The sequence below is a fragment of the Ornithorhynchus anatinus genome, chromosome 7, assembly GCF_004115215.2.
Source record: "Ornithorhynchus anatinus isolate Pmale09 chromosome 7, mOrnAna1.pri.v4, whole genome shotgun sequence".
NCBI lineage: Eukaryota > Metazoa > Chordata > Mammalia > Monotremata > Ornithorhynchidae > Ornithorhynchus > Ornithorhynchus anatinus.
In genome coordinates this window covers 82,324,937-82,350,844 of record NC_041734.1, presented here as the reverse complement: position 1 = coordinate 82,350,844, position 25,908 = coordinate 82,324,937, and the positions used below count along the sequence as shown (strand labels likewise).

Below are 25,908 nucleotides of genomic sequence, written 5' to 3'. Positions count from 1 at the left end.
CAACTGGGCAACAGATAGAGACTATCCCTGTCCAACAACGGGCTCACACTCTAAATGGGGGAGATAGACAACAAAGCAAGTGCAAGAGCTGTGAGCGTGCATGGGTGTGGGAGCCCATTGTCGGGTAGGGATCGTCTCTGTTGACGAATCGTCCCTTCCAAGCGCTTAGCCCAGTGCTCTGCACGCAGTAAGCGCTCAATAAATGCGACTGATTAGAGAAGCAGCGTGGCTCAGTGGGAAGAGCCCGGGTTTGAGAGTCAGAGATCGTGGGGTCTAATCCCAGCTCCGCCTCTTGTCAGCTGGGTGACCTTGGGTAAGTCACTTCATTCCTCTGGGCCTCAGTGACCTCATCTGTAAAATGGGGATGAAGACTTGAGCCCCACGTGGGACCACCTGATGACCTTGTATCCCCCCCACCACTTAGAACAGTGATTGGCACATAGTAAGCGCTTAACAAATGCCAGCATTATTATAATCCTGGCTCCGCCTCGTCAGCTGTGTGACCTTGGGCAAGTCATGTCCACTTCTCTGTGCCTCAGTTCCCTCATCTGTAAAATGGGGATGGAGACTGTGAGCCCCACGGGGGACAACCTGATGACCTTGTATCCCCCCCACCACTTAGAACAGTGATTGGCACATAGTAAGCGCTTAACAAATGCCAGCATTATTATAATCCTGGCTCCGCCTCGTCAGCTGTGTGACCTTGGGCAAGTCATGTCCACTTCTCTGTGCCTCAGTTCCCTCATCTGTAAAATGGGGATGGAGACTGTGAGCCCCACGGGGGACAACCTGATCAGCTTGTATATCGCCCCCCTCCCAGCGCTTAGAACAGTGCTTGGCACATAATAAGCACTTAACAAATGCCAGCATTATTATTAAGAGAAGCAGTGTGGTTCAGTGGAAAGAGCCTGGGCTTGGGAGTCAGAGGTCATGAGTTCGAATCCCCACTCTGCCACTTGTCAGCTGTGTGACTGTGGGCAAGTCACTTCACTTCTCTGTGCCTCAGTTCCCTCATCTGTAAAATGGGGATTAAAAGTGTGTGAGCCCCACGTGGGACAACCTGATTCCCCTGTGTCTCCCCCAGGGCTTAGAACAGTGCTCGGCACCTAGTAAGCGCTTAACAAATACCAACATTATTATTATAATCCTGGCTCTGCCTCTTGGCAGCTGTGTGACTGTGGGCAAGTCACTTAACTTCTCTGTGCCTCAGTTCCCTCATCTGTAAAATGGGGATTAAAAGTGTGTGAGCCCCACGTGGGACAACCTGATTACACCCTGTATCTCCCCCAGCGCTTAGAACAGTGCTCTGCACATTGTACGCGCTTAACAAATACCAACATTATCATTATTATTCTCCAGGCCTCAGTTCCCTCATCTGTCAAAGGGGGATGAAGACTGTGAGCCCCACCTGGGGCCACCTGATTCCAAGCACTTAGTACAGTGCTTTGCATATAGTAAGCGCTCAATAGATACTACTGAATGGTATCTCCCCCAGCGCTTAGAACAGTGTGTGGCACATAGTAAACGCTTAAACACCAGCATTTTTCTCTTTATTATTATGAATGAGCGCGGCTTTGCGCATGTGCGGGAGGGTGTGTGGGTGTGTGACGGTGCGCGTGGGGAGGCGCCGGCTGCGCATGTGCGGAAGCACGCGGGAGGCGGGGGGGGAGGGGGCGCGCGTGAGTGTGCGGCAGCGTGCGTGCACGTGACGGCGCGTGAGAGGGCGGGTCAGGGGGAGAAACCTCGCGTGCGGGAGCGCGTGTGTGTGTTCCCCCCCCCCCCAACCCCAGGACCGGTTCGGTCCGGTCCAGTCCAGCCGCCCGCCTCGCGCCCACTCACCTGCACAGGGGCCTCAGCGCGGGCGGGACGGCGGGCAGCCCCATGGCGACCACAGCGCATGCGCGCCTCCCTCGCTCCCAGCCGCCCGGCCTCCCCGCGCGCATGCGTCCGCCGCTCGCGCCCCGGTGCACGCGCACGCCCCTCGCGCCCCCTCCCCCGGCGCACGCGACCGCGTGGAATCGAGGGGGTGGGGAAGGGGAGAGGAGAGCAGCGGGCCCGGCGGCCTAGAGAGGCCGGAAGGAGAAGGGAAGGCGCGGCTTTGGGCGCCCCCTGGGGGCTCCCACCCGCAACCGCGCCTTCCCGCGGAGGAGGAAGGAGGCCCCAGGGGGGAGGGAGGGAGGGAGGGAGGTGGAAGTCTCCCCGCCCCCTTCGTTAGGCATTCATTCAGTCGTATTTATTAATAATAATAATAATAATGTTGGTATTTGCTAAGCGCTTACTCTGTGCAGAGCACTGTTCTAAGCGCTGGGGGAGATCCAGGGTCATCAGGTGGTCCCACGTGAGGCTCACAGTTAATCCCCATTTTAATAATGTTGGTATTTATTAAGTGCTTACTCTGTGCAGAGCACTGTTCTAAGCGCTGGGGCAGATACAGGGTCATCAGATTGTTCCACGTGGGGCTCGCAATAATAATACTAATGTTGGTATTTGTTAAGCGCTTACTCTGTGCAGAGCACTGTTCTAAGCCCTGGGGGAGATCCAGGGTCATCAGGTGGTCCCACGTGAGGCTCACAGTTAATCCCCATTTTAATAATGTTGGTATTTATTAAGTGCTTACTATGTGCAGAGCACTGTTCCAAGCGCTGGGGTATACAGGGTAATGAGGTTGTCCCACGTGAGGCTCACAGTCTTCATCCCCACTTGACAGATGAGGGAACTGAGGCCCGGAGAAGTGAAGTGACTCGCCCACTGTCACACAGCTGACAAGTGGCAGAGCCGGGAGTCGAACCCATGACCTCTGACTCCCAAGCCCGGGCTCTTTCCACTGAGCCACGCTGCTTCCCGTCATCCCCATTTGACAGAAGAGGTCACCGAGGCCCAGAGAATAATAATAATGTCGGTATTTGTTAAGCGCTTACTATGTGCTGAGCACTGTTCTAAGCGCTGGGGGAGATCCAGGGTCATCAGGTTGTCCCACGTGAGGCTCCCAGTCTTCATCCCCATTTTACAGATGCAGTCACTGAGGCCCAGAGAAGTGAAGTGACTTGCCCACGGTCACACAGCTGACAAGTGGCAGAGTCAGGATTCGAACCCACGACCTCTGACGCTTATTGTGTACAGAGCACTGTAATAATAATGATAATCATTGTATTTCTTAAGCGCTTATTATGTGCCAGGCACTGTACTAAGCGCTGGGGTGGAGATAAGCAAATCAGGTTGGACACTGTTCTTTGACCCACGGGGGGCTCACAGTCTCAATCCCCATTTTGCAGATGAGATAACTGAGAAGTGAAGTGACTTGCCCAAGGTCACACAGCTGACAAGTGGCAGAGCTGGGATTAGAACTCATGACCTTCTGAGTCATACAAATACCAACACTGTTGTTGATTCGCAGGACCTCGTTCTATCCACTGTGTCATGCTGCCTCTCTGCTTCACTGTACTGAGCGCTTGGAAGACTACAATAAACTGTCCACAGTGAGCTTACAATCTAGAAGCAGCGTGGCTCAGTGGAAAGAGCCCGGGCTTGGGGGGTCAGCGGTCATGGGTTCTAATCCCGGCTCTGCCGCTAGTCAGCTGTGTGACCTTGGGCAAGTCACTTCACTTCTCTGTGCCTCAGTGACCTCATCTGTCAAATGGGGATTAAAAAAACTGTGAGCCCCACGTGGGACAACCTGATCACCTGGTATCCCCCAGTGCTTAGAACAGTGCTTTGCACATAGTAAATCAGTGACCTCATCTGTAAAATGGGGATTAAGACTGTGAGCCCCACGTGGGACAACCTGATTCCCCTGTGTCTACCCCAGCGCTTAGAAAAGTGCTCTGCACATAGTAAGCGCTTAACAAATACCAACATTATTATTATTATTATTATTAAATGCTTAACAAATACCACAATTATTAGAAGAAAGGTAGATGGGGCTGGGGGGAAGAGGGGTGGGGAGCAGGGGAGGAGGGTCCGGTTTCAGAGGGAGGATGTCGGCCAACATCCCCAGCCCTGGACAGGCAGCAGAGCCGTAAATCGGACCGGGGGCCGGGACCCTGCCGGGCCCCCTCGGCCCCTGGAGACCCCGACCCCGCCACACCACCAGGCCGAGCCCCGGGACAAGCAGCACGGCCTAGTGGAAGGAGCCTGGGGCCTGGAGGTCGGAGGCCGGGCTAGGGCGAGTGTGGCCTTGCGTGACCTTGAGCAAGTCACCTCACTTGGCCTCAGGTAATAATGTTGGTATTTGTTAAGTGCTTACTATGTGCCGAGCACTGTTCTAAGCGCTGGGGTAGACATAGGGGAATCAGGTTGTCCCACGTGGGGCTCACAGTCTTCATCCCCATTTTACAGATGAGGGAACTGAGGCACGGAGAAGTTAAGTGACTTGCCCACAGTCACACAGCCGACAAGTGGCAGAGCTGGGATTCGAACTCATGAGCCCTGACTCCAAAGCCCGTGCTCTTTCCACTGAGCCACGCTGCTTCACGCTGCTCAGGTCTCCATTCATTCAAGCAATCGTACTAATTAACCACTTATTGTGAGCCTCCTACTTAGATAATACGCAGGGACTGTCTCTATCTGTTGCCCACTTGTTCATTCCAAGCGCTTAGTACGGTGCTCGGCACATAGTAAGCGCTCAATAAATACTATTGAATGAATGAATAATAACGGTGGTATTTGTTCAGCGCTTACTATGTGCCGAGCACCGTTCTAAGCGCTGGGGGAGATTCAGGGTCATCAGGTTGTCCCACGTGGGGCTCCCAGTCTTCATCCCCATTTTACAGATGAGGGAATGGAGGCCCGGAGAAGTGAAGTGACTTGCCCGAGGTCACCCGGCCAACAAGTGGAGGAGTCGGGATTAGAACCCAGGCCCTTCTGACTCTCAGGCCTGTGCTCTATCCACTAGGCCACGCTGCTTTTCCGTGTGGGACAGTGGGACAGGGACTGTGTCTGACCGGTGGACTGCAGGAAGGTGCTCAGTGTCTGATCCAACAAGGGCATAAACTCCCACTCTAGATGGTAAGCTTGTTAACAATAATAATAATAATAATGTTGGTATTTGTTAAGCGCTTATTACGTGCAGAGCACTGTTCTAAGCGCTGGGGGAGATACAGGGTGATCAAGTCGTCCCACGTGAGGCTCACAATCTTCATCCCCATTTTGCAGATGAGGGAACTGAGGCCCAGAGAAGCGAAGTGGCTCGCCCACAGTCACCCAGCTGACAAGTGGCCGAGCCGGGAGTCGAACCCACGACCTCTGACTCCAAAGCCCGGGCTCTTTCCACTGAGCCATGCTGCTTCTCTATTATTACCATAATATTATTATTATATCATAATTGTAATTATGGTAATTATTATTACCATAATAATGGTGATTATTATTACCATAATAATTATGGTACTTGTTAAAATTTTATTGCTGTTGTTCTTGTCCGTCCGTCTCCCCCGATTAGACCGTGCGCCCGTCAAAGGGCAGGGACTGTCTCTGTTATCGATTTGTCCATTCCAAGCGCTTAGTCCAGTGCTCTGCACATAGTAAGCGCTCAATAAATACTATGGAATGAATGAATAAAATGGGCCAAGCACCGTTCTACCCCAAGCGGTGGGGTAGGTACACATTAATGAGGTTGGACACAGTCCCTGTCCCACGCGGGGCTCGCAGTCTCAATCTCCATTCGACGGATGAGGGAACCGAGGCCCAGAGAAGCCAAGTGAGTCGCCCAAGGTCACCCAGCAGACGAGCGGCAGAGCCGGGATTAAAACCTATTTTCTTCCGACTCCCAGGCCGGCGCAAATAATGTGTCTAGCAACTCTGTCGCAGTGTATTCTCCCAAGTGCCTTGGTAGGGCGTTCTGCACACGGTAAGCGCTCGATAATAAGCCCGTCGATTAGACCGTAAGCCCGTCAAACGGCAGGGACCGTCTCTATCTGTTGCCGACTTGTTCATTCCAAGCGCTTAGTACAGTGCTCCGCACATAGTAAGCACTCAATAAATAGAGAAGCAGCGTGGCTCAGTGGAAAGAGCATGGGCTTTGGAGTCAGAGGTCATGAGTTTGAATCCCAGTTCTGCCACTTGTCAGCTGTAAGAGTGTGGGCGAGTCACTTAACTTCTCTGGGCCTCAGTTACCTCATCTGCAAAATGGGGATTGAGACTGTGAGCCCCTATGTGGGACAACCTGATTCCCCTATGTCTACCCCAGCGCTTAGAACAGTGCCCTGCACATAGTAAGCGCTTAACAAATACCAACATTATTATTATTATTAAATACTATTGAATGACTGATTGATTACTCAGATTGGCTGCAAAGGCTACAGGAGGCCCTCCGTCTCCTGGGAGGACTATCCCACCGTGAACCCTGATCAGCGGAAAGAGCACGGGCTTGGGAGTCTGGCGGTCATGGGTTCGAATCCCGGCCCCCCGCCACTTAATAATAACGGTGGTATTTGTTAGAGAAGCAGAGCCGAAATTCGAACTCATGACCCCCGACTCCCAAGCCCGTGCTCTTTCCACGGGGCCACGCCGCTGCTCTGTCACACTTGTCAGCTGGGTGACTGTGGGCAAGTCACTTCACTTCTCTGGGCCTCAGTTCCCTCACCTGGAAAATGGGGATGAAAACTGTGAGCCCCACGTGGGCCCACCTGATGACCCTGTATCATCCCAGCGCTTAGAACAGTGCTCGGCACCTAGCAAGCGCTTAACAAATACCAACATTATTATTATTATTATTATTATTATTATTATTATTACCGCCCCCCGACCGGGGCTCTGCGCCCCCACAAAAGTCCGCTCCGAGAGCTTTGATCCGAGTTCTCCTTGGGATTCAACGAAAGCCCGGGCTTGGGAGTCAGAGGTCGTGGGTTCGAATCCCGCCTCCGCCGCTTGTCAGCTGGGTGACTGGGGGGCCAGTCACTTGACTTCTCTGGGCCTCCGCGACCTCCTCTGTCAAAAAATGGGGGTGAAGACGGTGAGCCCCACGTGGCACAACCCGATGGCCTCGTATCCCTCTCGGCGCTTAGAACGGTGCTGGGCACGTAGTAAGCGCTGAACCCAGACTGTTATCATTTGTGAAGGGAATCCTCACCTTCGCTGGGAGTGCCCGAGAGGGAAGGATGGCGTCCTAATAGGAATAATAAATAATAATGATGATGATGATGATGATGATGATGATGGTACCGGTTAAGGCTTCTCTTCTTTCCCCCCCCTCGCTGGCCCCGCCCCTTTCTCCCCCCTCACCCGGCCGAGGCCCCGCCCCCTTTCCCCTCGCTGGCCCCGCCCCTTTCCCCCCTCCCCCGCTGAGGCCCCGCCCTCGCATTCCCTCCCCCTCAGGCCCCGCCCCCTTTCCCCTCGCTGGCCCCGCCCCTTTCCCCCCTCCTCCGCCGAGGCCCCGCCCCTCGCTCTCCCTCCCCCTGAGGCCCCGCCCCCTTTCCCCTCCCCTCCCCTCTCAGGCCCCGCCCCTTTCTCCCCCTCCCCCCTGAGTCCCCGCCCCCTTTCCGCTCGCTGGCCCCGCCCCTTTCTCCCCAGCCGAGGCCCCGCCCCCCTTTCCCTCTTTCCCCTCCCCCCTCTCTCTGTGTCTCCCTCCCCTCTCCGGCCCCGCCCCTTTCTCCTCTCTCTCTCTCTCTCTCTTTCTCTCTTTCTTTCTCTCTTTCTCTGTCTGTCTCTCCCTCCCTCCCTCCCTCCCTCCCTCCCCCCGCGGAGGCCCCGCCCCCTCCCGCTCTCCCCCCTCCTTCCTTCCCTCCCTCCCCTCCCCTCCCTCCCTCCCTCCCCCCGCCCGGTGCGGCCCCTCTCGCTCTCCTTCGCTCGCTCGGTCGGTGCCGGTTCCCGATCCCCGGTGGAGCAGGTAGGTTTTGGGCTCGGGCTGCGGCCCCCCTTCCCCCCCCCCGCGTCTTCCTCCTCCTCCTCCTCCCCTCCCCCCCCCCCCCATCCGCCACGGCGGTTTGGGGGGCGGGGGGGCGGGGGCTTTTCGTGGGTTGGGCCCCAGACCGGACCCATCCCCCCTCCCCCTTCCCCCCCCCCGGGAGCCTTCGGGACGGGGGGAAAAGGGGGGCCCCGGGGGGGTCGAAAGGAAGGGGATGGATGGGGGTAGGGGGGATGGGTCTGGGAGGGGGGTACGGACGGATGGATGGATGGATGGATGGATGGATGGATGGATGGATGGATGGATGGATGGATGGACGGATGGACGGACGGACGATGGAGGGGGGAGTTGGGGTCAGCAGGCACAGCTTTTTCCAAGAAGCCCCCTTTTCCTTTTCCTTCTTTTCCTTCTCCTTCTTTTCCTTCTCTTTCTCCTTCTCCTCCTCCTTCTCCTTCTCCTTTTCCTTCTTTTCCTTCCCCTTTTTTTCCTTCTCCTTCTCCTCCTTCTCCTTCTCCTTTTCCTTCTTTTCCTTCTCCTTCTCCTTCTTTTCCTTCTCCTTCTCCTCCTTCCCCTTTTCCTTCTCCTTCTCCTTCTTTTCCTTCTCCTTCTTCTCCTTCTCCTTCTCTTTCTCCTCCTTCTCCTTCTCCTTCTCCTTTTCCTACTTCTTTTCCTTCTCCTCCTTCTCCTCCTTTTCCTACTTCTTTTCCTTCTCCTTCTCCTCCTTCTCCTTCTCCTTCTCCCTTTCCTTTTCCTTCTCCTTCTCCTTCTCCCTTTCCTTTTCCTTCTCCTTCTCCTTTTCCTTTTCCTTTCCCCTCTCCTCTCCTTTTCCTTCTCCCTTTCCTTCTCCTTCTCCTTCTCCTTTTCCTTTTCCTTTCCCCTCTCCTCTCCTTTTCCTTTTCCCTGTTGAGCCATCGCCTTACTTTTCCAAGGTGTCTGGTGGGCAGCGGGGCCGGGCCCTGGTCCCCGGGGGATGGGGACGGGAGGACAGACTCCTCTTACAGGCCGACCCTTCACCCCTCCCGACTGACAGCCGGATGGACACCCAGACAGGCACACCGGCACACCGCCGGCCCAGCGCTGTCACCGGGCAGAGCGACGCGCTGAGCGCTTGGGAGAGCGCCACAGAAGAGACGGAGTGGACGCCTTCCCTGCCCACGGCGAGCTTCCAGTCTAGGGGGGAGGAGGACGTTAAGGTCGATCGATCGATCGACTGTAATATAGGCGGTCACACTTCTCCAGGAAAGGCAGATTACTATCCATCGATTGTAACGTAGGCGGTCACACTTCTCGAGGAAAGGCAGATTAAGATCGATCGATTGTAATGTAGTCGGTCACACTTCTCGAGGAAAGGCAGATTACTATCGATCGATTGTAACGTCGGCAGTCACACTTCTCGAGGAAAGGCAGATTAAGATCGATCGATTGTAATGTAGTCGGTCACACTTCTTGAGGAAACGTAGATTAATATCAGTCGATACACTATAAAATAGGTGGTCACACTTCTTGAGGAAGCATAGATTAATATCTATCGATTGTAATATAGGCAATCGCACTTCTCGAGGAGACGCAGATTAATATCGATCGATTGTAATGTAGGTGGTCACACTTGTCGAGGAAAGGTAGATTGATATCGAAGCAGCGTGGCTCAGTGGAAAAAGCATGGGCTTTGGAGTCAGAGGTCATGGGTTCAAATCCCAGCTTGGCCACTTGTCAGCTGTGTGACTTTGGGCAAGTCGCTTAACTTCTCGGTGCCCCAGTTACCTCATCTGCAAAATGGGGACTAAGACTGTGAGCCCCACGTGGGACAAACTGATTCCCCTGTGTCTACCCCAGCGCTTAGAACAGTGCTCGGCACATAGTAAGCGCTTAACAAATACCAACATTGTTTATTATTTATCGATCGTTTTTAATATAGGCAGTCACACTTCTCGAGGAAACAGATTAATATCGATCGGTAAACTGTAACGTTGACCATCGGGCTTCTCGAGCACCTTCCGGGCACTGAGCCCTCGGATGAGGGGTTTAATCCCATTTGAGGAAATCTGTTCCTGGGGGTCCGATCGAAGGGAAAATCCCATTGAGTTTTAGGTGGCCATCATCGTGGAGGGGACTGGTGAAGGGATTTTGGCCCCACGGCGCTCGTGCCTGCGTCTCTAAATCCTTTATATTAACGTCCGTCTCCCCCTCTGGACCGTCAGCTCCGGGCGGACGGGGGAAAGCGTCTACCAACTCTGTAGTATTTGCTCGGCACAGAGTAAGGGCTTAACACGTGCCATCGCTATTATTTTTTATTACTTTCCCAAGAGCTTAGCACAGTACTCTGCGCAAAGTAAGCTCTCGCCTAATAACAACTGATTGACTCACGACTCCTAAAACCTGGAGAAAAATCAAAGCGGCAGGGACTAGCGGAAGGAGCCCGGGAGTCAGAAGACTTGGGTTCTCGTCTTGGCTCGGCCGCTTGTCTGCCGGGTGACCTTGGGCGAGTCGCTTCACTCTGTAGGGCCTCGGTTTCCTCACCTGTAAAATGAGGGTGACAATCCCTGCTCTCCCGTGAGCCTCGTGTGGGACAGGAGAGTAACCAACCTGATGACCCCGGCGTTTAGGGCGGGATTTATCATTGTTAGTAGATTATCATTTATCCCCAGTGGTTTCAGAAATAGAGCAGAGGAACAGAGAAGCAAGAGACTCCAAGCAAAGGGTTTTCAGCCATTAATTCCCCTCCCGCGGGACTAATGTCCAGATCTGGAATTTATTTCAGTGTCTAAGTGGCGTGACCTTGGGGATAGGGCACGGGCCTGGAAGTCAGAAGGACCTGGGTTCTAATTCCAGCTCTGCCTCGTGTCTGCTGGGTGATCTTGGTCAAGTCACTTCACTTCTCTGGATCTCAATTACCTCATCTCTGAAACGGAGATGAAGACTCTGAGCCCCATGTGGGACAGGGACCCTGTCCACCCCGATTTGCTCACATCCACCCCAGCGCTTAGAGCAGTACCTGACACCCTAGTAAGCGCTTAACGAATGTCACAATGTGTTATCATTTCTGACAGGTCAGAATTGAAGTCGGTGGTAAAATTTTGAATCGGGGTAGGTTTTAGGTCCTCGCCCTGAACCGAGAGCTTGGGAGAGGACAGTCTAGTTGGCAGATAGGATCCCTGCCCTCAAGGAGCTTCCAGTCTACTCATTCAATAGTATTTATTGAGCGCTTACTATGTGCAGAGCACTGTACTAAGCACTTTATCGTTAAAGTTAGTTTCCTCTTCTCTAAAGGGAGGATTAAATCCTACTCCCTCCTGCTTAGACTTTGACCACCATGTAGGGCAGGGACTGGGACCAACCTAATTAGTTTGTATCTATCCCAGCGCCTAGTACAGTGCTTGGCACGTAGTGAGCCCTTACCAAATACCATAAGGTATGATTAGACGCTGCCCTAAAGGAACTTACAATCCACTGCCTGCAGAGCGTTGTACTGAGCGTTTGGGAGAGGACCGTAGAGGAAGTCACGATCCCCGCCCTGATAGTAGAGCTGACAGTCTACTGAGTGCAGAGCACTGTGCTGAGCACTCGAAGAGTACGGCCATGGTGGTGGGGGGCCGTGGGGCCGTGGGGAAGAGTACTACGCTCCTCGGTGTGTGCGTTGAACCTTTCTTGCTAGCCTCTTCACTCTGTCTTGGGTTCGTCTCTCTCGATGCCGACCTCTTGCCCCCTTCACGTCGGGCAGACCACCGCTCTCCGCAGCTTCCAGACCCTTCTGAAACCCACTCCTCCAGGGAGCCTTCCATCGTCACCGGGATTTATTGAGCGCTTACCGTGTGCAGGGCACTGTATGAGCGCTGGGGAGAGTCCTGTACAACAGAGTCGATAGACACATTTCCTGCCCTCAAAGAGTTTGTAGTCTAGAGGGAGAGGCAGAGGTGAATATAAAATGTATAGCTGTGTACATCAGAGCTGTGGGGTTGAGGGTGGGACGAATAGCAAATACCCAAAGGTCACAGATCCGAGTTCCCGGATGACAGGCGCGCGCGCGCGCACACACAAACACAGTCCTCTGTCATCTCCCCACCCTATTTCCTCCCCAACTGCTGCTTCGACACTTCCGTGACACCTACACACTCGGGTCGTATTTGTATTCGTGCCTGTCTTCCCCTCCGTATGATGATGATGGCATTTCTTAAGCGCTTACCGCGTGCCAAGCGCTGTTCTAAACCCGGGGGTGGATGCGAGCTAATCAGGTAGGGCCCGGTCCCTGTCCCACACGAGGCTCCCAGTCTTCGTCCCCATTTTACTGAGGTAACTGAGGTCCGGAGAAGTGAAGTGACTTGCCCGTGGTCACCCAGCAGACAAGTGGAAGATCCAGGATTAGAACCCAGGTCCTTCTAAGTCCCGGGCCCTGTGCTCTAACCACCAGGCCATGCTGCTTCTGTAGATGGTAAGCTCGTTGTGGGCGAGGAGGATCTTCCAACTAGGTTGTATTGTCCTCCCCCAGGTGCTTAATACAGTGCTCTGCACAGAGTAAGCGCTCAGTAAATACCCTTGATGATGATACTCACCCCCACCCTCTCACCCTGGTTGCATTTACGTTCTCATGCTTCCTCCTACCTGTCATTTATTTGGATATCTGCCCCCCTCCTCTAGATTGTATGGTCCTCGAGGGGAGGGATCCTGCCTACTAATTCTCTCATAGTCTCCCAAGCGCTCAGTACAGTGTCCCGCCTACAGCGAGCAGCTCGATATGTACTGTCGACGGAGAGGACCTGGGTTCTGACCCCAGCTCTGCCCCTGACCAGCTGTGTGACCTTGGGCGCCTCACCTTATCTGTCCGGGCCCCAGTTTCCCCATCTTTAAAATAGCCAGAGGGAGCCCGGCGCCTCTCAGGGTGTTGCGACGATGATGACTGCGGCATTCGTTCAGCGCTTACTATGTGCCAGGTACTGTACTGAGCACTGGGGTGGAAACAAGCTAATCAGGTCCCACGTGGGGCTCACGGTCCAAGTAAGAGGGAGAACAGGTGTCGGGGGATGAGAGGAAATAAATGCTTCAAGGGAACAAAGCTCAGGGAAAAAGGAGCGTTCTCCAAGTCGAAGGTGAGCGCAGTTGCCCGTCTTCCCTTCTTTGAGTAGAGTCCTCTTGTGCCAACCTCCTCACTGTCCCTCCATCTCTCCTGTCTCACCCCCGACCCCTCGCCCGCGTCCTGCTTCTGGCCTGGAACGCCCTCCCTCCTCAAATTCACCAGACAATGACTCTCCCCGCCTTCAAAGCCTTACTGAAGGCCCATCTCCTCCAAGAGGCCTTCCCTGACTGCGCCCTCCTCTCCTCTTCTCCCACATCCTTCTGCGTCGCCCCGACTGGCTCCCTTTCTTCATCCCCCTCCCGGCCCCACACCACGTACGTCCATATCTGTCATTTTATTTGTTGATATTAACGTCTCTCTCCCCCTCTAGACTGGAAGCTCACTGTGGGCAGGGAATGTGTTCTGTCGGACTCTCCCAAGCGCTTAGTACAGTGCTGTGCACACAGTAGACGCTCGGTAGAAAGGATTGGCTGACGTAGGACTCGGGCTTGGTGGGCGGCGGGGGTACGCGGGTGTCCCCCGAGGGCCACGTCTCCCCCTGGAGCAGCTCCGGGTGGACCTGCAGGTCGGGGAAAGGGGAGAGAGGCGGCTCTTCTGATACCAGGTGCGGTCCAGCCTCCCCTACCCCAAGGACCGCCAAGTACTATGTGCCAAGCATTCATTCATTCAATAGTATTTATTGAGCGCTTACTATGTGCAGAGCACCGTACTAAGCGCTTGGAATGTACCGTACGGCAACAGATAGAGACCATCCCTGCCCAAGATGGGCTCACGGTCTAATCGGGGGGAACCCTGTTCTAAGCGCTGGGTAGGTACAATGTAGGTTAGAGAAGCAGCGTGGCTCAGCGGAAGGAGTCCGGGCTTGGGAGTCAGAGGTCAGGGGTTCGAATCCCGACTCTGCCCCTTGTCAGCTGTGTGACTGTGGGCAAGTCACTTCACTTCTCTGTGCCTCAGTTACCTCATCTGTAAAATGGGGATGAAGACCGTGAGCCCCACGTGGGACAACCCGATTCCCGTGTCTACCCCAGCGCTTAGAACAGTGCTCTGCACATAGTAAGCGCTTAACAAATACCAACATTATTATTATTATTATTAGCCAGGTTGTCCCCCGTGGGGCTCACAGTCTTCATCCCCATTTTACAGATGAGGGAACTGAGACACAGAGAAGCAAAGTGACTTGCCCAGGGTCACACAGCAGACAAGTGGCAGAGTATTTGTCCTGGAAATATGTCGTCCTTAGTAGTAAGGGGAGATTACTCCCGGAGAGGGAGAAGGTGCCTGTATTTTTCTGATGTTACCTTAGGGTAATTACCAGACTGCCTCTCCAGCCAGCCTGTCATTTTTCTTTATCAGCAGTTTTTGAAGGGCTAATAGTCCTGAGCAATTATCTGGAGTGTTGATCTTCAGAGCCTTCTGCAAACCTCTCCAGTTAATTAGCCATCTCACCGCTTTGACATTTAAAAAAGATGATTTGCCCTTAAAACCTGCGCTCTGGAAGTAAGCGGGGCCCAGTGGCCAAGCGGGGTTTGGGGGGGAAAGGGGAGCAAGTTGTCCGTCAGGGCCCGGCGCGGTGGGGACGTCTCCCAGAAGCCCCAGCCTGACATGGCCGGGGGCGAGGGGGCGAATGTCCGTCCGTCGTGGACATGCTTCATGCATTCAGTTGTATTTATTGAGCGCTTACTGTGGGCAGAGTGCTAGGAGCTTGCAAGAGTGCACTAGATCAATCAACAGACCCCTTCCCTGCCCGCGACGGGCTTCCAGTCGCACGGCAGCCCCGTGGGGACTGGCATCGGCCCAGCCGGGGGGGGCGTCTCGTCACCCGATCAGCTTCGTGCGGTGCCCGGGGGCTCGGCGCTCCGTCCTCTGGGCCGACTGTCGCCGGGCCCACCCCCCGCCGCCTCCCGGCTGAGCCGCTCTCTGGCTTCTGGTTGCGTGGCCGGCCTGGCACACGCTCCCCTTGCCCCCCCTTCACTGCCCGCTAGCCACCAGACCCGATAGGTGGCAGAAACAGGACGGCAAACCCCACGCGCTGTCCACAAGTCCCCACCCCCTTACCATCCATTACAACATTGGGAAATTTCCAAACTGGGAGATGAGGAAGTGGGCTGTTGGGTTTTAGCTTAGATGCACGTATGTCCATTTATGAGCTTTATATATATATATATGTATATATTTTTTAAAAATGGTATTGGTTAAGCACTTACCATGTGCCAAGCACTGTTCTAAGCGCTGGGTTAGAGTTAAGGTAATCGGTTGTCCCACGTGGGGCTCCCAGGCATCATCCCCATTTTACAGATGAGGACACTGAGGCCCAGAGAAGTGAAGTGACTTGCCCAAAGTCTCACAGCTGATGAGCGACGGAGGCTGGATTAGAACCCCCGACTTCTGCCTCCCAAGTCCGGGCTCTTTCCACTAAGCCACGCTGCCTCTTATATTGGTGTGTCTCCCCCTCTAGTCGGTAAGCTCACTGTGGGCAGGGAATGTGTCTGTTTATTGTTCTACTGTCTTCTCCCAAACGCCTAGTACAGTGCTCTGCACACAGTAAGTGCTCATTAAATAGGATCGAATTGAATGAAAATCTCCCAAAGAGCTGATGCCAGGCTGCAGCTCTACCTTCAAGGCCCAGCTTGGCGGGGTATCGAGAGGGGCATTATTAGCTGGACTAGGGGCACATCTGCTGGTAGCTTGACCCAGTCCGTGGGATCCAGAGCACCAACTATGTGCAGAGCACTGTACAATAATAATAATCATTATGGTACTGGTTAAGTGCTTCCTATGTGCCAAGCACTGTTTTAGACACTAGGGCAGATACAAGTTGATCAGCTTGGACACGGTCCCTGTCCCACGTGGGGCTCACACTCTTGATCCCTATTTTACAGATGAGGTAACCGAGCCACAGAGGAGTGAAGTGACCTGCCCAAAGTCACTCAGCAGACCCGTGGCGGAGCTGGGATTAAAACCCAGATCCTTCTGACTCCCAGCCCCGGGCTCTCTCCACTAAGCCACACTCCCCTTACTGAGCCGTGCTCCCCTTACTGTGAATTGCAGAGTGCTGTACTCGGTGTGGCCGGGGAATGTGTCCGTTTGTTGTTGTGTTGAACCCTCCCAAGCACTTAGTGCGGTGCTCTGCATACGGTAAGCGCTCAATAAATACACTTGAATGAATGAATGTATACTGTGACGTGCAGAGCGCCGCATACGAAGCACTGGGGCTAGTCCAGCTGAAGCAAGACACACAATCACTGCCCTCCAGGAGCTTCCAACCCGACGGGGGCGGTGGACGGATGGACAGACGGACGGGCGGACGGTCCGAGGGCCGTCGGGAGCTCCTGGGGGAAGGCTTCTTGGAGGAGGAGGTGCCGTGGGCTCCCGGTGGGGGGGGATTGGAGGGTGGGCACCTCTCTGTGACCCCTGCCTTCTTCACTCTGTGTCTGTGTCCCCCCGTCCCAGCAGGCGGTCGGCGTTCGGGGGAGAGTCTGCTGGCCAGCCAGGTGGGCGTCCCCAGCGCGGCCATGGCGGACGTCCTGCGGGAGCTGGTGCGGGCGTCGGAGAAAGCGGCCGACATCGCCCGGGCCTGCCGGCAGCAGGACGCCCTCTTCCAGCTCCTGGTGGAGGAGAAGAAGGACGGAGACAAGAACAAGAAGTTCGTCAACGATTTCAAAACGCTGGCGGACGTGCTGGTGCAGGAGGTCATAAAGCACCACCTGGGGCAAAAGGTGGGGTCCCCCGCCTCCCACCCCCACCTTCCTGCCAGGCCCAGGGGGTCTCCCGTCCAAGGGTCGGGTGGGACGCAGCGGCGGCCGAAGCAGAATCCCCAGATGTAGCGAGGCTAGGGAAATCCTCCGGGGGTTCCTAGCCTAAGGGACAGGGCTCCTTGGGGGATTTCTCTGTTCTCCGGGATGAACCTGCTGCAGCCTTTATTGGACACCTACTGCACGCAAAGTAAAAGAGTAAAAGAGTAAAAGTAAGAGTAAAAGTAAAGTAAGAGTAAAAGTAAAGAGTAAAAGTAAGAGTAAAAGTAAAAAGAATGCCGTCCTGGGCACCAGCTGGGGGCGGAGCATTGCACCGGGCACCGGCTGCAGTCGACGCTGTACCGTGTGCCTGCTGTGGGCAGAGCACTGTCCTGAGCGCCGGCTGGGAGCAGAGTGCTCTACCGAGTGCCTGCTGCGGGTTAGAGCACTTTACTGAGCACCGACTGGGGACAGAGCACTGTACGGGACACTCGGTGACAACGAAGTATGGTGCCCCATATGCGGGAGGTGCTCGGTAAACAACCCATCAGTAGTATTTATTGAGTGCGTACTGTGTGCAGAGCTCCGTACTGAGCGCTTGGGAGAGTACAGTGCAATAAAGACGACAGACACGTTCCCTGCCCACAGTGAAAAAGCGCTGTGAGGCTGAGCATTGGGCGAATCGAAGGGCAAAACCAAGTGCGATGAAGACTGTGAGCCCCACGTTGGGCAACCCGATGACCGTGTATCTACCCCAGCGCTTAGAACAGTGCTTGGCACATAGTAAGTGCTTAACAAATACCATTATTATTATTATTATTATTATTGTTATTATTATTACAGAACGGAGTGGGAAAAGAGGAGCTGAGGGTTTAGTTGGGGAAGGCCTCTTGGAGGAGATGTGATTTTAGTAAAGTTTGAAGACTATCAGAGGTCTATCAGATGTGAATGTAGTATAAATTATTTCTTTATTTTAATGTCTGTCTCCCTCTCTAACCTGTGGGCAGGGAACTTGCCTGCCAACTCTGTTGTAATATGCTCTCCCCAACACTTAGTACAGTGTTGTGCACACATCGACAAATACCACTGTTGATGATATGAAGGGAGGGGGAGTTCCAGGCCAGAGGCGGGATGTGGGCAAGGGACTGTGTCTGTTTATTGTTCTGTTGTACCCTCCCAAGAGCTTAGTACAATGCTTTGCACACAGTAAGCGCTCGATAAATACGACCGACCGACCGAGTGACTGCCTGAGGGGTCAGAGGCGAGATAGAGGACACCAAGGGACAGTGACTAGGTTGGCGTTAATTCATCAGTCGATTCTATATGTTGAGCACCTACTATGAGCAGAGCACTGTACTAAGTGGTTGGCGGAGGGCAATATAACAATAAACAGACACATTCCCTCCCCACAAAGAGCTCACAGTCCAGAGAGGGAGGGAGACATTCATTCAGGCGCAAGCTGGAAGTGCTTAGGGATCCCACCAAGGGCATAATCGGCCCGGGCGGAGAGCGGGAAGGTCAAATGAGGGCTTAGTCTGGGAAAGCCTCTTGGAGGATATGTGATTTTAGGAGGGTTTTTGAAGGTGGGGAGAGCGGTCCCCTGTGGGCTATGAAGAGGGAGGGAGTACCAGGCCGGAGGCAGGATGTGGGCAAGAGGTTGGTGGAGAGACAGATGAGATTGAACGGCAGAGAGTAGGTTGGCATTAGAGGAGTGGAGTGAAGCGTGCGGGCCGGGCCGTAGTAGAAGAGCGAGATGAGATAGGGAGGGGAAATCTGATTGAGTGCCTTGAAGCCACTGGTGAGAAGTTTCTGGTCGAGAAAACCACCTCAAATCACATCTCCAAGAGGACTTCCCTGACTAAGACCCCCATTTCCCCTATCCGCCTTCCCCTCTGCGTTGACTATGCACCTGATAGGGTACCTCTTAAGCCCCCCTCACCCCAGCTCCACGGCGCTTACGTCCGTAGCCTTACGCTCCTTATTTATAGTGTTGTCTTTCTCCCGCTCTTGACGGTGAGCTCCTCGTGGGCAGGGATTGTGTCTTTTATATCGCTTAGTACGGTGCTTTGCGCACAGGAAGCATTCAGTAAATACAATTGACTATTTCCCCCATCTCTAATCGATTTCAATTTCTGGCTCCCCTTTAGACCCTTGGGGGTAGGGATCGTGTCTGCCAACTTTATTGGACTCTCCCAAGTGCTTAGAACAGTGGTCTGCGCACAGTAAGTACTCGGTAAATTCCGCTGACGGATCGATTGATGGATAAAGCACCGATGATGACAACGATGGTGTCTTGGCAGAATCCAGGCAGGCGGTCGATCGATCAGTGGATCGATTGGATTTATCGAGTACTCACTGTTTGCGGAGCACTGTGCTAGGGGGTTGGGAGAGAACGATGGAAGGGTGTTGGTAGACGTGTTCCCTGCCAACGAGGACTTTACTGTCTAAAGAGGGAGATTGACATTAAGATAAATGACGGCTATGGATGAAGTTCTCTGACGATGAAGGAGGGGGAATAAAGGGAGCAAATCCAAGGGCAAGGGGGACGCGGAAGGGAGTGGGAGAAGAGGAAACGAAGGCTTAAATGGGGAAGACCTTTTGGAGGAGATGTGATTTTAAGTAGGCTCTGAAGGTGAGGAGGGAGATGATCTGTCAGATACAGAGGCAGAATGTGAGCGAAGGGTAGGCGGCGAGATAGAAGAGACGGAGGCCCAGTGAGTCGGTTGTCATTAGAGGAGCAGAGGGCGTATGTGCAGATGGCACTCTGACGTGGCAGAAGCAGCCCGGTGCAGCCGTTCCCGGGTCCCGGGGCTCCGTTCTAGGGGAGCTGGGCGTCGGGGGGGGCGATGTGGGGGAGGGTCCTCCCGTCTCTGAATCCTCACCGAATCCAGCGCCGCTGGATTCCCAGCGGTTAGGGAGCTGGGAAAATCCGTTCAGCAGCAGCCGTCCGACTGTGAGTGTTCAGTTTCCAGGGCTGGAGAAGCACGTGGCCGGAGAGGAGTCCAACGAGTTCACCAATGAGCTGGGTGAGTGCCAACTGATTGTTCCACCTCCGCTTACTCTTTGGTTCACTGGAGGAGGAGGCCGGATCCAGTCCCCTTGGGGGTGGGGGGTACGCCGGTCCAGGCACTCGGGAAGTTCAGGATGAGGCAGGGCGGCCTAGCGAGAGGAGCCTGGGCCTAGGAGTCAGAGGACCTGGGTTCTAATCTTGGCTCTGCCACTTGTCTGCTGTGTGACCGTGGGCAAGTCGCTCCCATCTTAGCAGAAGACCCCTCCCGTCAACCCCTGGGGCTGGGGCAGCGGCTGCGGGCTGGCACCCCATCGGCCGCGTGGGACTCCCAGGCCCGAGAAGTGGTCCCCGAGGCCGGAATGGGGGAGGGAAGCCGCCCTTCCCGAGGCCTCTCTGGAGCTGGAGCCAGGAAGCTCTTGACTGGTGGAGCAGGAAGCCGCCTCCCGAGGCCTCCCGGGAGAGGGAGCGGAAAGGTGGCCCCCCGAGGCCACCCAGAGCAGGAGGGGGAAGCCGGTCCCCGCCCTCCCTGGAGCGGGAGGAGAAAACTGGTCCCTGAGGCCAGAGAGGGAGCAGGAAGTTGTCTTCCAACCCCCCACCCCCGAGGCTGCTCATGCCCCCCGGCAGAGCCGGGTCCTCGGAGGGGCCCGGAGTCCGGGCCTCGGCCCGTGGGACCCCCGTAGTCTCCCCCAGGGTTCCTCCCTCTCCGAGCCCCCTAAGGAGCTGTGCGACACCCTTGAGCTTGAGGCCCGGCCACGGCGGGACCAGACAGATTTTGGCCCTCTTGGCGGCAGGGGAGAGTATCACCGTGGAGGTCCGGCCCACGGAAGCGGAGACCCAGCAGCTGCTCAGCAAGGTCCTGGACGGCCACGACCCGGCGGCCGCCGCCCTGGCCAGAGCCGTCCACCGGGATCCCGCGCCGGCCGACCCCGCTCTGGAGGCCCTGACGGTGGCCGTCCCGCTGGACAGCTTGGGGGTGTGGGTGGACCCCATAGGTGAGTGCGGGCGGGTGGGCGCGGGGGACGGCTACCGGCCTGGTTCTCGGGGCCCAGCAAGGAAACGGTTTTCCGCCGGGCGGTCGTTTCCCAGAGGAGCGAGCGGTCAGCACCCTCGATTGCAGCCGGCCCCTGAGCACGTCTGCCCTCCCCTGCCCTCTCCCCCTTTCCCTCCCTTTCTCTCTCCCCTCCCTCCCGATCCTTCCCGCTCCCTGGCGTCCCCCCCGGTTGCCCTCCCCCCCGCTCCCCGCTCTCCCCCTCGTCACCTTCCCCCGACGTGGTCTCCTCATCTCCATCTCCCGTCGGCCGCCCAGACTCCACCTACCAGTACATCCAAGGGTCCGCGGAAGTGGAGCCCGTGGAAGGCGTGTTCCCGCGCGGCCTGCAGTGCGTGACCATCCTGATCGGCGTGTTCGACCGGCGGAGCGGGGAGCCCCTCATGGGCGTCATCAACCAGCCCTTCGCGGAGCGGGAGCCCGGCACCGGCAGGTGAGCCGGGGGACGCTCGGCGCTCCAACCCCACCGGGAGGAGGGCGGCTCTCACTGGGTTCCTCCCAGTGGGCGGGAAGGCCACACCGCAGCCAGCGGGTGCCCGGGCTACGGCCCTGCACGCGGCGTACACCTGGCCCACACCCCTACACCCAGCGGGCACCTGGGCCACAGCCCTGCCCACAGCCAGTGTCCGGTGCAGTGATGATGATGATGGTATTGGTTAAGCGCTTACTATGTGCAGAGCACTGTTCTAAGCGCTGGGGGGGTGGATAGAAGGTAATCGAGTTGTCCCACGTAGGGCTCACAGTTTTAATCCCCATTTTACAGATGAGGTAACAGGCACAGAGAAGTTAAGTGACTTTGCCCAAAGTCACACAGCTGACAAGCGGCGGAGCCGGGATTAGAACCCATGACCCCTGCCTCCCACTGAGCCACGCTGCTTCTCTAATGCTCTACAAATTCAAGGGGAGAGACAGCCTCAAGTTCATAATAACTGTGGTATTTGTGAAGCACTTGCTGTGTGCCAGGCACTGTACTAAGCGCTGGGGGGGATACAAGTAAATCGGGTTGGACACAGTCCCTGTCCCACATGAGGCTCACAGTCTCTATCCCCATTTTAGAGGTGATAGGTAACTGAGGCCCAGAGAAGCGAAGTGACTTGCCCAGGACCACACGGCAGACATGAGGCCGAGCAGCACAGCCTAGTGGAAAGAGCACAGGCCTCTGAGTCAGGAGGCCTGGGTTCTAATCCTGACTTTGCCACTTTTCTACCATGTGACCTTGGGCAAGTCACTTGGTCTCTCTCCGCCTCGCTTTCCTCATCTGTAAAATGGAGAAAAGATACCTGTCCTCCCTTCCCCTAAACTGATCGCCTCACGTGGGTTAGGGACTGTGTCCAATCTGATCATCCGGTACCTATCCCAGGACTTATTACTGTGCTTGGTGCATAATAAGCTCTTAATAATAATAATGTTGGTATCTGTTAAGTGCTTACTATGTGCAGAGCACTGTTCTGAGCGCTGGGGGAGATACAGGGTAATCAGGTTGTCCCACATGAGGCTCACAATCTTAATCCCCATTTTACAGATGAGATAACTGAGGCGCAGAGAAGTTAAGTGACTTGCCCACAGTCTCACAGCTGACAAGTGGCAGAGCTGGGATTCAAACCCATGACCTCCAACTCCGAAGCCCCTGCTCTTTCCACTGAGCTACACTGCTTCTTATCACAGTCATTATTATTTATTATTAGGGTGGTATTCATTAGGGATTTTTCAATATGGTGGAAAAGAAGCCTTTTCCATTTTGTAAAAGGGAGGCTCAAGGACCCGTCATTAAGCTGAGAGATAGCAGTAGCCATATCTGGCCGAGAAAAAGAGGAATGTATTTATTCAGTCAGCCCCTCTACCCCGGGCAGCGGCTTGGTGCTGGGGATCGTGCTGGGTGCAGAGTGCCGAACTGGGCGCCTGCTACGGGCAGGGCGTTGTACTGAGCACCTGGGGAATGTTTGATGTAGGGGCGGAGGGCAGTAAATCAGTCAGCCGTTCGTATTTATCGAGCGCTTGCCGTATGCAGAGCACTGGACTAAGCACTTGGCAGAGGGCAGTAGAACAATTAAACGGACACATTCCCTGCCCACAACGAGCTTCCGGTCTAGAGGCGGGGAGACAGACGTGACTAGAAATAAATAAATGATAGATATGGACATAAGTCCTGTGGGGCCGGGATGCCTGAACTGGACGCCCGCTGCCGGCGAGGGGCTGGACTAAGCAGCTGGGAATGTGGAATAGAGGAACGTCAGGGGCAGGGGGCAGGGCCCGGGCCGACCTCATAGCGACCTGGGAGATGCGGCGGGCGGGCGGGCGGTCCGGGTCGGGGGAGCTCGCCCCCCGGCAACCAGACCCCGCTCACGAGCCGCCCTCGACGCGGTACAGGTGGAGCGGACAGTGCTGCTGGGGCCTCTCCTACCTGGGCACCAACGTTCACTCGCTGCCCCCTGCGCCCGGCGGCCCCGAGGACGCGCCCGGCCGCCCGTTCTCGGCCGTGGTCAGCTCGAGCGAGAAGGACGAGGTGCGGGCGGCGCTGGGCCGGGTCTGCGGCGGGGGCGTGCGCCACGCGGCCGGAGCCGGCTACAAGAGCCTCTGCGTCGTCCGCGGGCTGGCCGACTTCTACGTCTTCTCGGAGGACACCACCTTCAAGTGGGACTCATGCGCCGGGCACGCCATCCTCAGGGCGCTGGGCGGGGGGATGGCCGACTGGCAGGAGAGCCTCAGGGCCGGGCCCGGGCCCGCCGGGTCCCCGCCCCCCCTGCGCTACCACGTGGGCGTCCAGGGCGCGGTCGGGGTGGACCGCTGGGCCAACCGGGGCGGGCTGGTGGCCTATCGCTCGACGGCCCGGCTGCGGCGCTTTCTGGCCCAGCTGAGGGAGAGCCTGGGCCTCCCGGCCCCCGCCCCCTGAGCCGGTGCGGCCGGGCGGGCGGGAGCGGTGGAGGGAGGGACCGAGAGCCGGCCGGGGGGAGGCCGGGCCCCCGTTCGGATCCCACACTTCCCTCCCCGTCCCCCGGCCCTTCGGCGGCTCCTCCCTCTCCGCCCCCCGAGTCCGGTCAGTCCCGGTGCCCCACAGAGGGGGCCGATCTCATCGGGTGGACCCTCACGGTCGAGGCCCGGTGGCCGGAGCCTCACGGGCGAGGCCCGGCCCGCCGATCCTCACGGTCGAGGCCCGAAGGGCGGACCTTCACGGACCGGCCCGGCGGGCGGTGCCGGGCGGGCGCGGGGGTGGTGGCCGGGGTTGGGGAGCGGGAGGCGACAACCCTCACCTTCACCCGCTCCAAGCCATTTCCCCAAGAAATGTCTCGTTCTCCACGTCCGAGGCAGCTTGAGGCCGGCCGCCTCCCGGCTGCGCCCCGCTGGGCCCTGCTTCGCCCCACTGCATCCCGCTGCCTGCTAGCGCTGCCGTAAACCTGATTGTTCATCCCAAAACCCTCTTCTCCCGTGGCTTTCATTCAAGGGGGTGAAAGGAAGAGTGGCATGGTCTTTCCCTGGGGCGGGGCGGGGCGGGGGTGTGTGATGTGTACATCTCTGATGGATGTGTCCGTGTAAGACGGGTGTGTGTATGGTATGTGGCTCTGCATGTGTGTGCACGTGTGCGTGTGCGATTACCCCCCGGCACGACAGCGTCCCCGGCCATGGCATCCCTCCAGGCCCGGACGAGGGCCCACCCCGTCGTCCTCCCCCAGCCGCCCCCATCCCGTGCCAGCGTGGAAACTCTCCCCTCCTCTCCTCCCTGCCTCACTCTCTCTGCGTTTCTGTTGGCTGCGGCCCTTTCCGTTCCGCCCAGACGTCGCTCTCTGCGTTTCTGTTGGCTGCAGCGTCCCTCCTTCCGCCCCTAACTCCCTCGCCGCATTTCCCCTTGGCTGCTGCGCCTCAACAGGCCGACGTTTGAGAAATGCCGCGAGGCCGCTTGAGGCCCGGTCAGGTCCTCCACTCCGGTCAGGTGGGGCGAAGCTGGTCCTCGGGTCACTGGGCACCCACGGTGTGCAGAGCGCTGGGCCGGGCACCCGCAGCGTGCCGGGTGCCCACGATGTGCAGACCGCTTTGCCGGCTGCGATCGCCTTCCAAGCTGCCCACGGGTTTTCTCCGTCTTCCACGTTGGCTCACTTCTCCCACGGCTCCCCAGTGCAGGCTCTTTGTCCCGCCCAAGCCAGCCTTCTGGCTAACGATAACAACCGGTCTCTGTGGTGGCCGAACCCCTCTCAACTCTCCCGCCTCCGTCCCCTCGGTCACGCCGCGCCCCCGGCCGGGAACCGCCTCCCTCCCTAAACCCCCGACTGCGGCGTCAACGGCATCCAGAGCCCTCCTGTAACCCCCACCTCCTCCTTCAACAAGTCTTCCCTGATTAGAATTCGTTGATGGATTGATTAATCCTTTCATTCCCACCCTCAGCGCTATGGACATAAGTGAGCGAGTATGACTTTGTACTTTATCCGGTGTATTCGATTATTGATCCTGCTGTTCCGTCCCGATGTCTGTCGGACTTGTTGTTACAATCTTGCTCTTCCTCAGGCTCCCGTTCTTTGTAAGTCATTTGTGTCTGTCTATCTGTCGGTCGGTCAGTCGGTCGGTCAGTCGCTTTTATTCGAGCGCTCACTGTGTGCAGAGCCCTGTATTTCGCACTCGGGACGGTCCGGTAGAACAATAAACAGACACATTCCCTGCCCACGGTGAGCTTACGGTCTAAAAGGGGGAGACAGATATTAACGGTCCTTCCGAGTGGGAGCTCCTCGAGGACGGGGATCGTTGGTCTCTTGCTTCTCTTTTCCCCAGAGCTCAGTACACTGCTCTGCTCACCGTTGCCGCTCAGAAAACACTTTGGATGGATTTTTTTTTTTTAATGGTGTTTAAGAGCTTAATTTGTTCCAGAAACTGTACTGAGCGCTGCGGTAGATACAAGCTAATCAGGTTGGACACGGTCCCTGTCCCCCAGGGGCTCACAGCCTAAACCCCCATATTACAGATGAGGGAACTGAGGCCCGGAGAAGTGAAGCGACTCGCCCACGATCACCCAGCAGACGGGCGGCAGAGCAGGGATTAGAACCCAGGACCTGTGACTCCCAGGCCCGGGCCCTTGGCCCGAGCCACCCCGGTTGACCGACTGCCTCCGGGGTGGGGCAGGAAAGGCTGGGGCCCAGGTGGAGCCGGGAGAGAGAGCGAGGCCTCGGCCGCTCCCGTAATGCCTTGCCTGCCTGGCCCTGCAAGCCGAAGTCACAGCCAGAGGGACTC

The 25,908-nt window shown here is 56.5% G+C and overlaps 2 protein-coding genes across 4 annotated transcripts in view; one reads left to right on the top strand and one right to left on the bottom strand.

Moving 5' to 3' along the window:
• The window catches only part of HIBCH (3-hydroxyisobutyryl-CoA hydrolase), a 42,054-nt gene extending 40,107 nt beyond the window's left edge, over window positions 1-1,947 (bottom strand). Inside the window, exon 1 of one of the 2 annotated variants that reach the window (XM_029069161.2) lies at window positions 1,840-1,947. In XM_029069161.2, coding sequence (XP_028924994.1) covers window positions 1,840-1,943 — 104 coding nt within the window. In that variant the 5' untranslated portion in view covers window positions 1,944-1,947. The remainder of the gene's footprint in view (window positions 1-1,839) is intronic. The other variant, XM_029069160.2, reaches the window with a different exon arrangement.
• A 5,802-nt stretch (window positions 1,948-7,749) lies between these two features.
• Window positions 7,750-25,347, top strand: INPP1 (inositol polyphosphate-1-phosphatase). Of its 2 annotated transcripts, none has more exons than XM_029069600.2 (6): window positions 7,750-7,822; window positions 16,362-16,624; window positions 19,605-19,665; window positions 20,441-20,641; window positions 20,956-21,130; window positions 23,065-25,347. In XM_029069600.2, exons 2-6 carry the CDS (start codon window positions 16,421-16,423, stop codon window positions 23,585-23,587), a joined length of 1,164 nt encoding a protein of 387 aa, XP_028925433.1. In that variant the 5' UTR covers window positions 7,750-7,822; window positions 16,362-16,420; the 3' UTR covers window positions 23,588-25,347. The 2 variants fall into 2 exon arrangements, with proteins under 2 accessions (XP_028925433.1, XP_028925432.1); XM_029069599.2 differs by having other exon boundaries at window positions 16,359-16,624.
• Window positions 25,348-25,908: the final 561 nt, after the last annotated feature.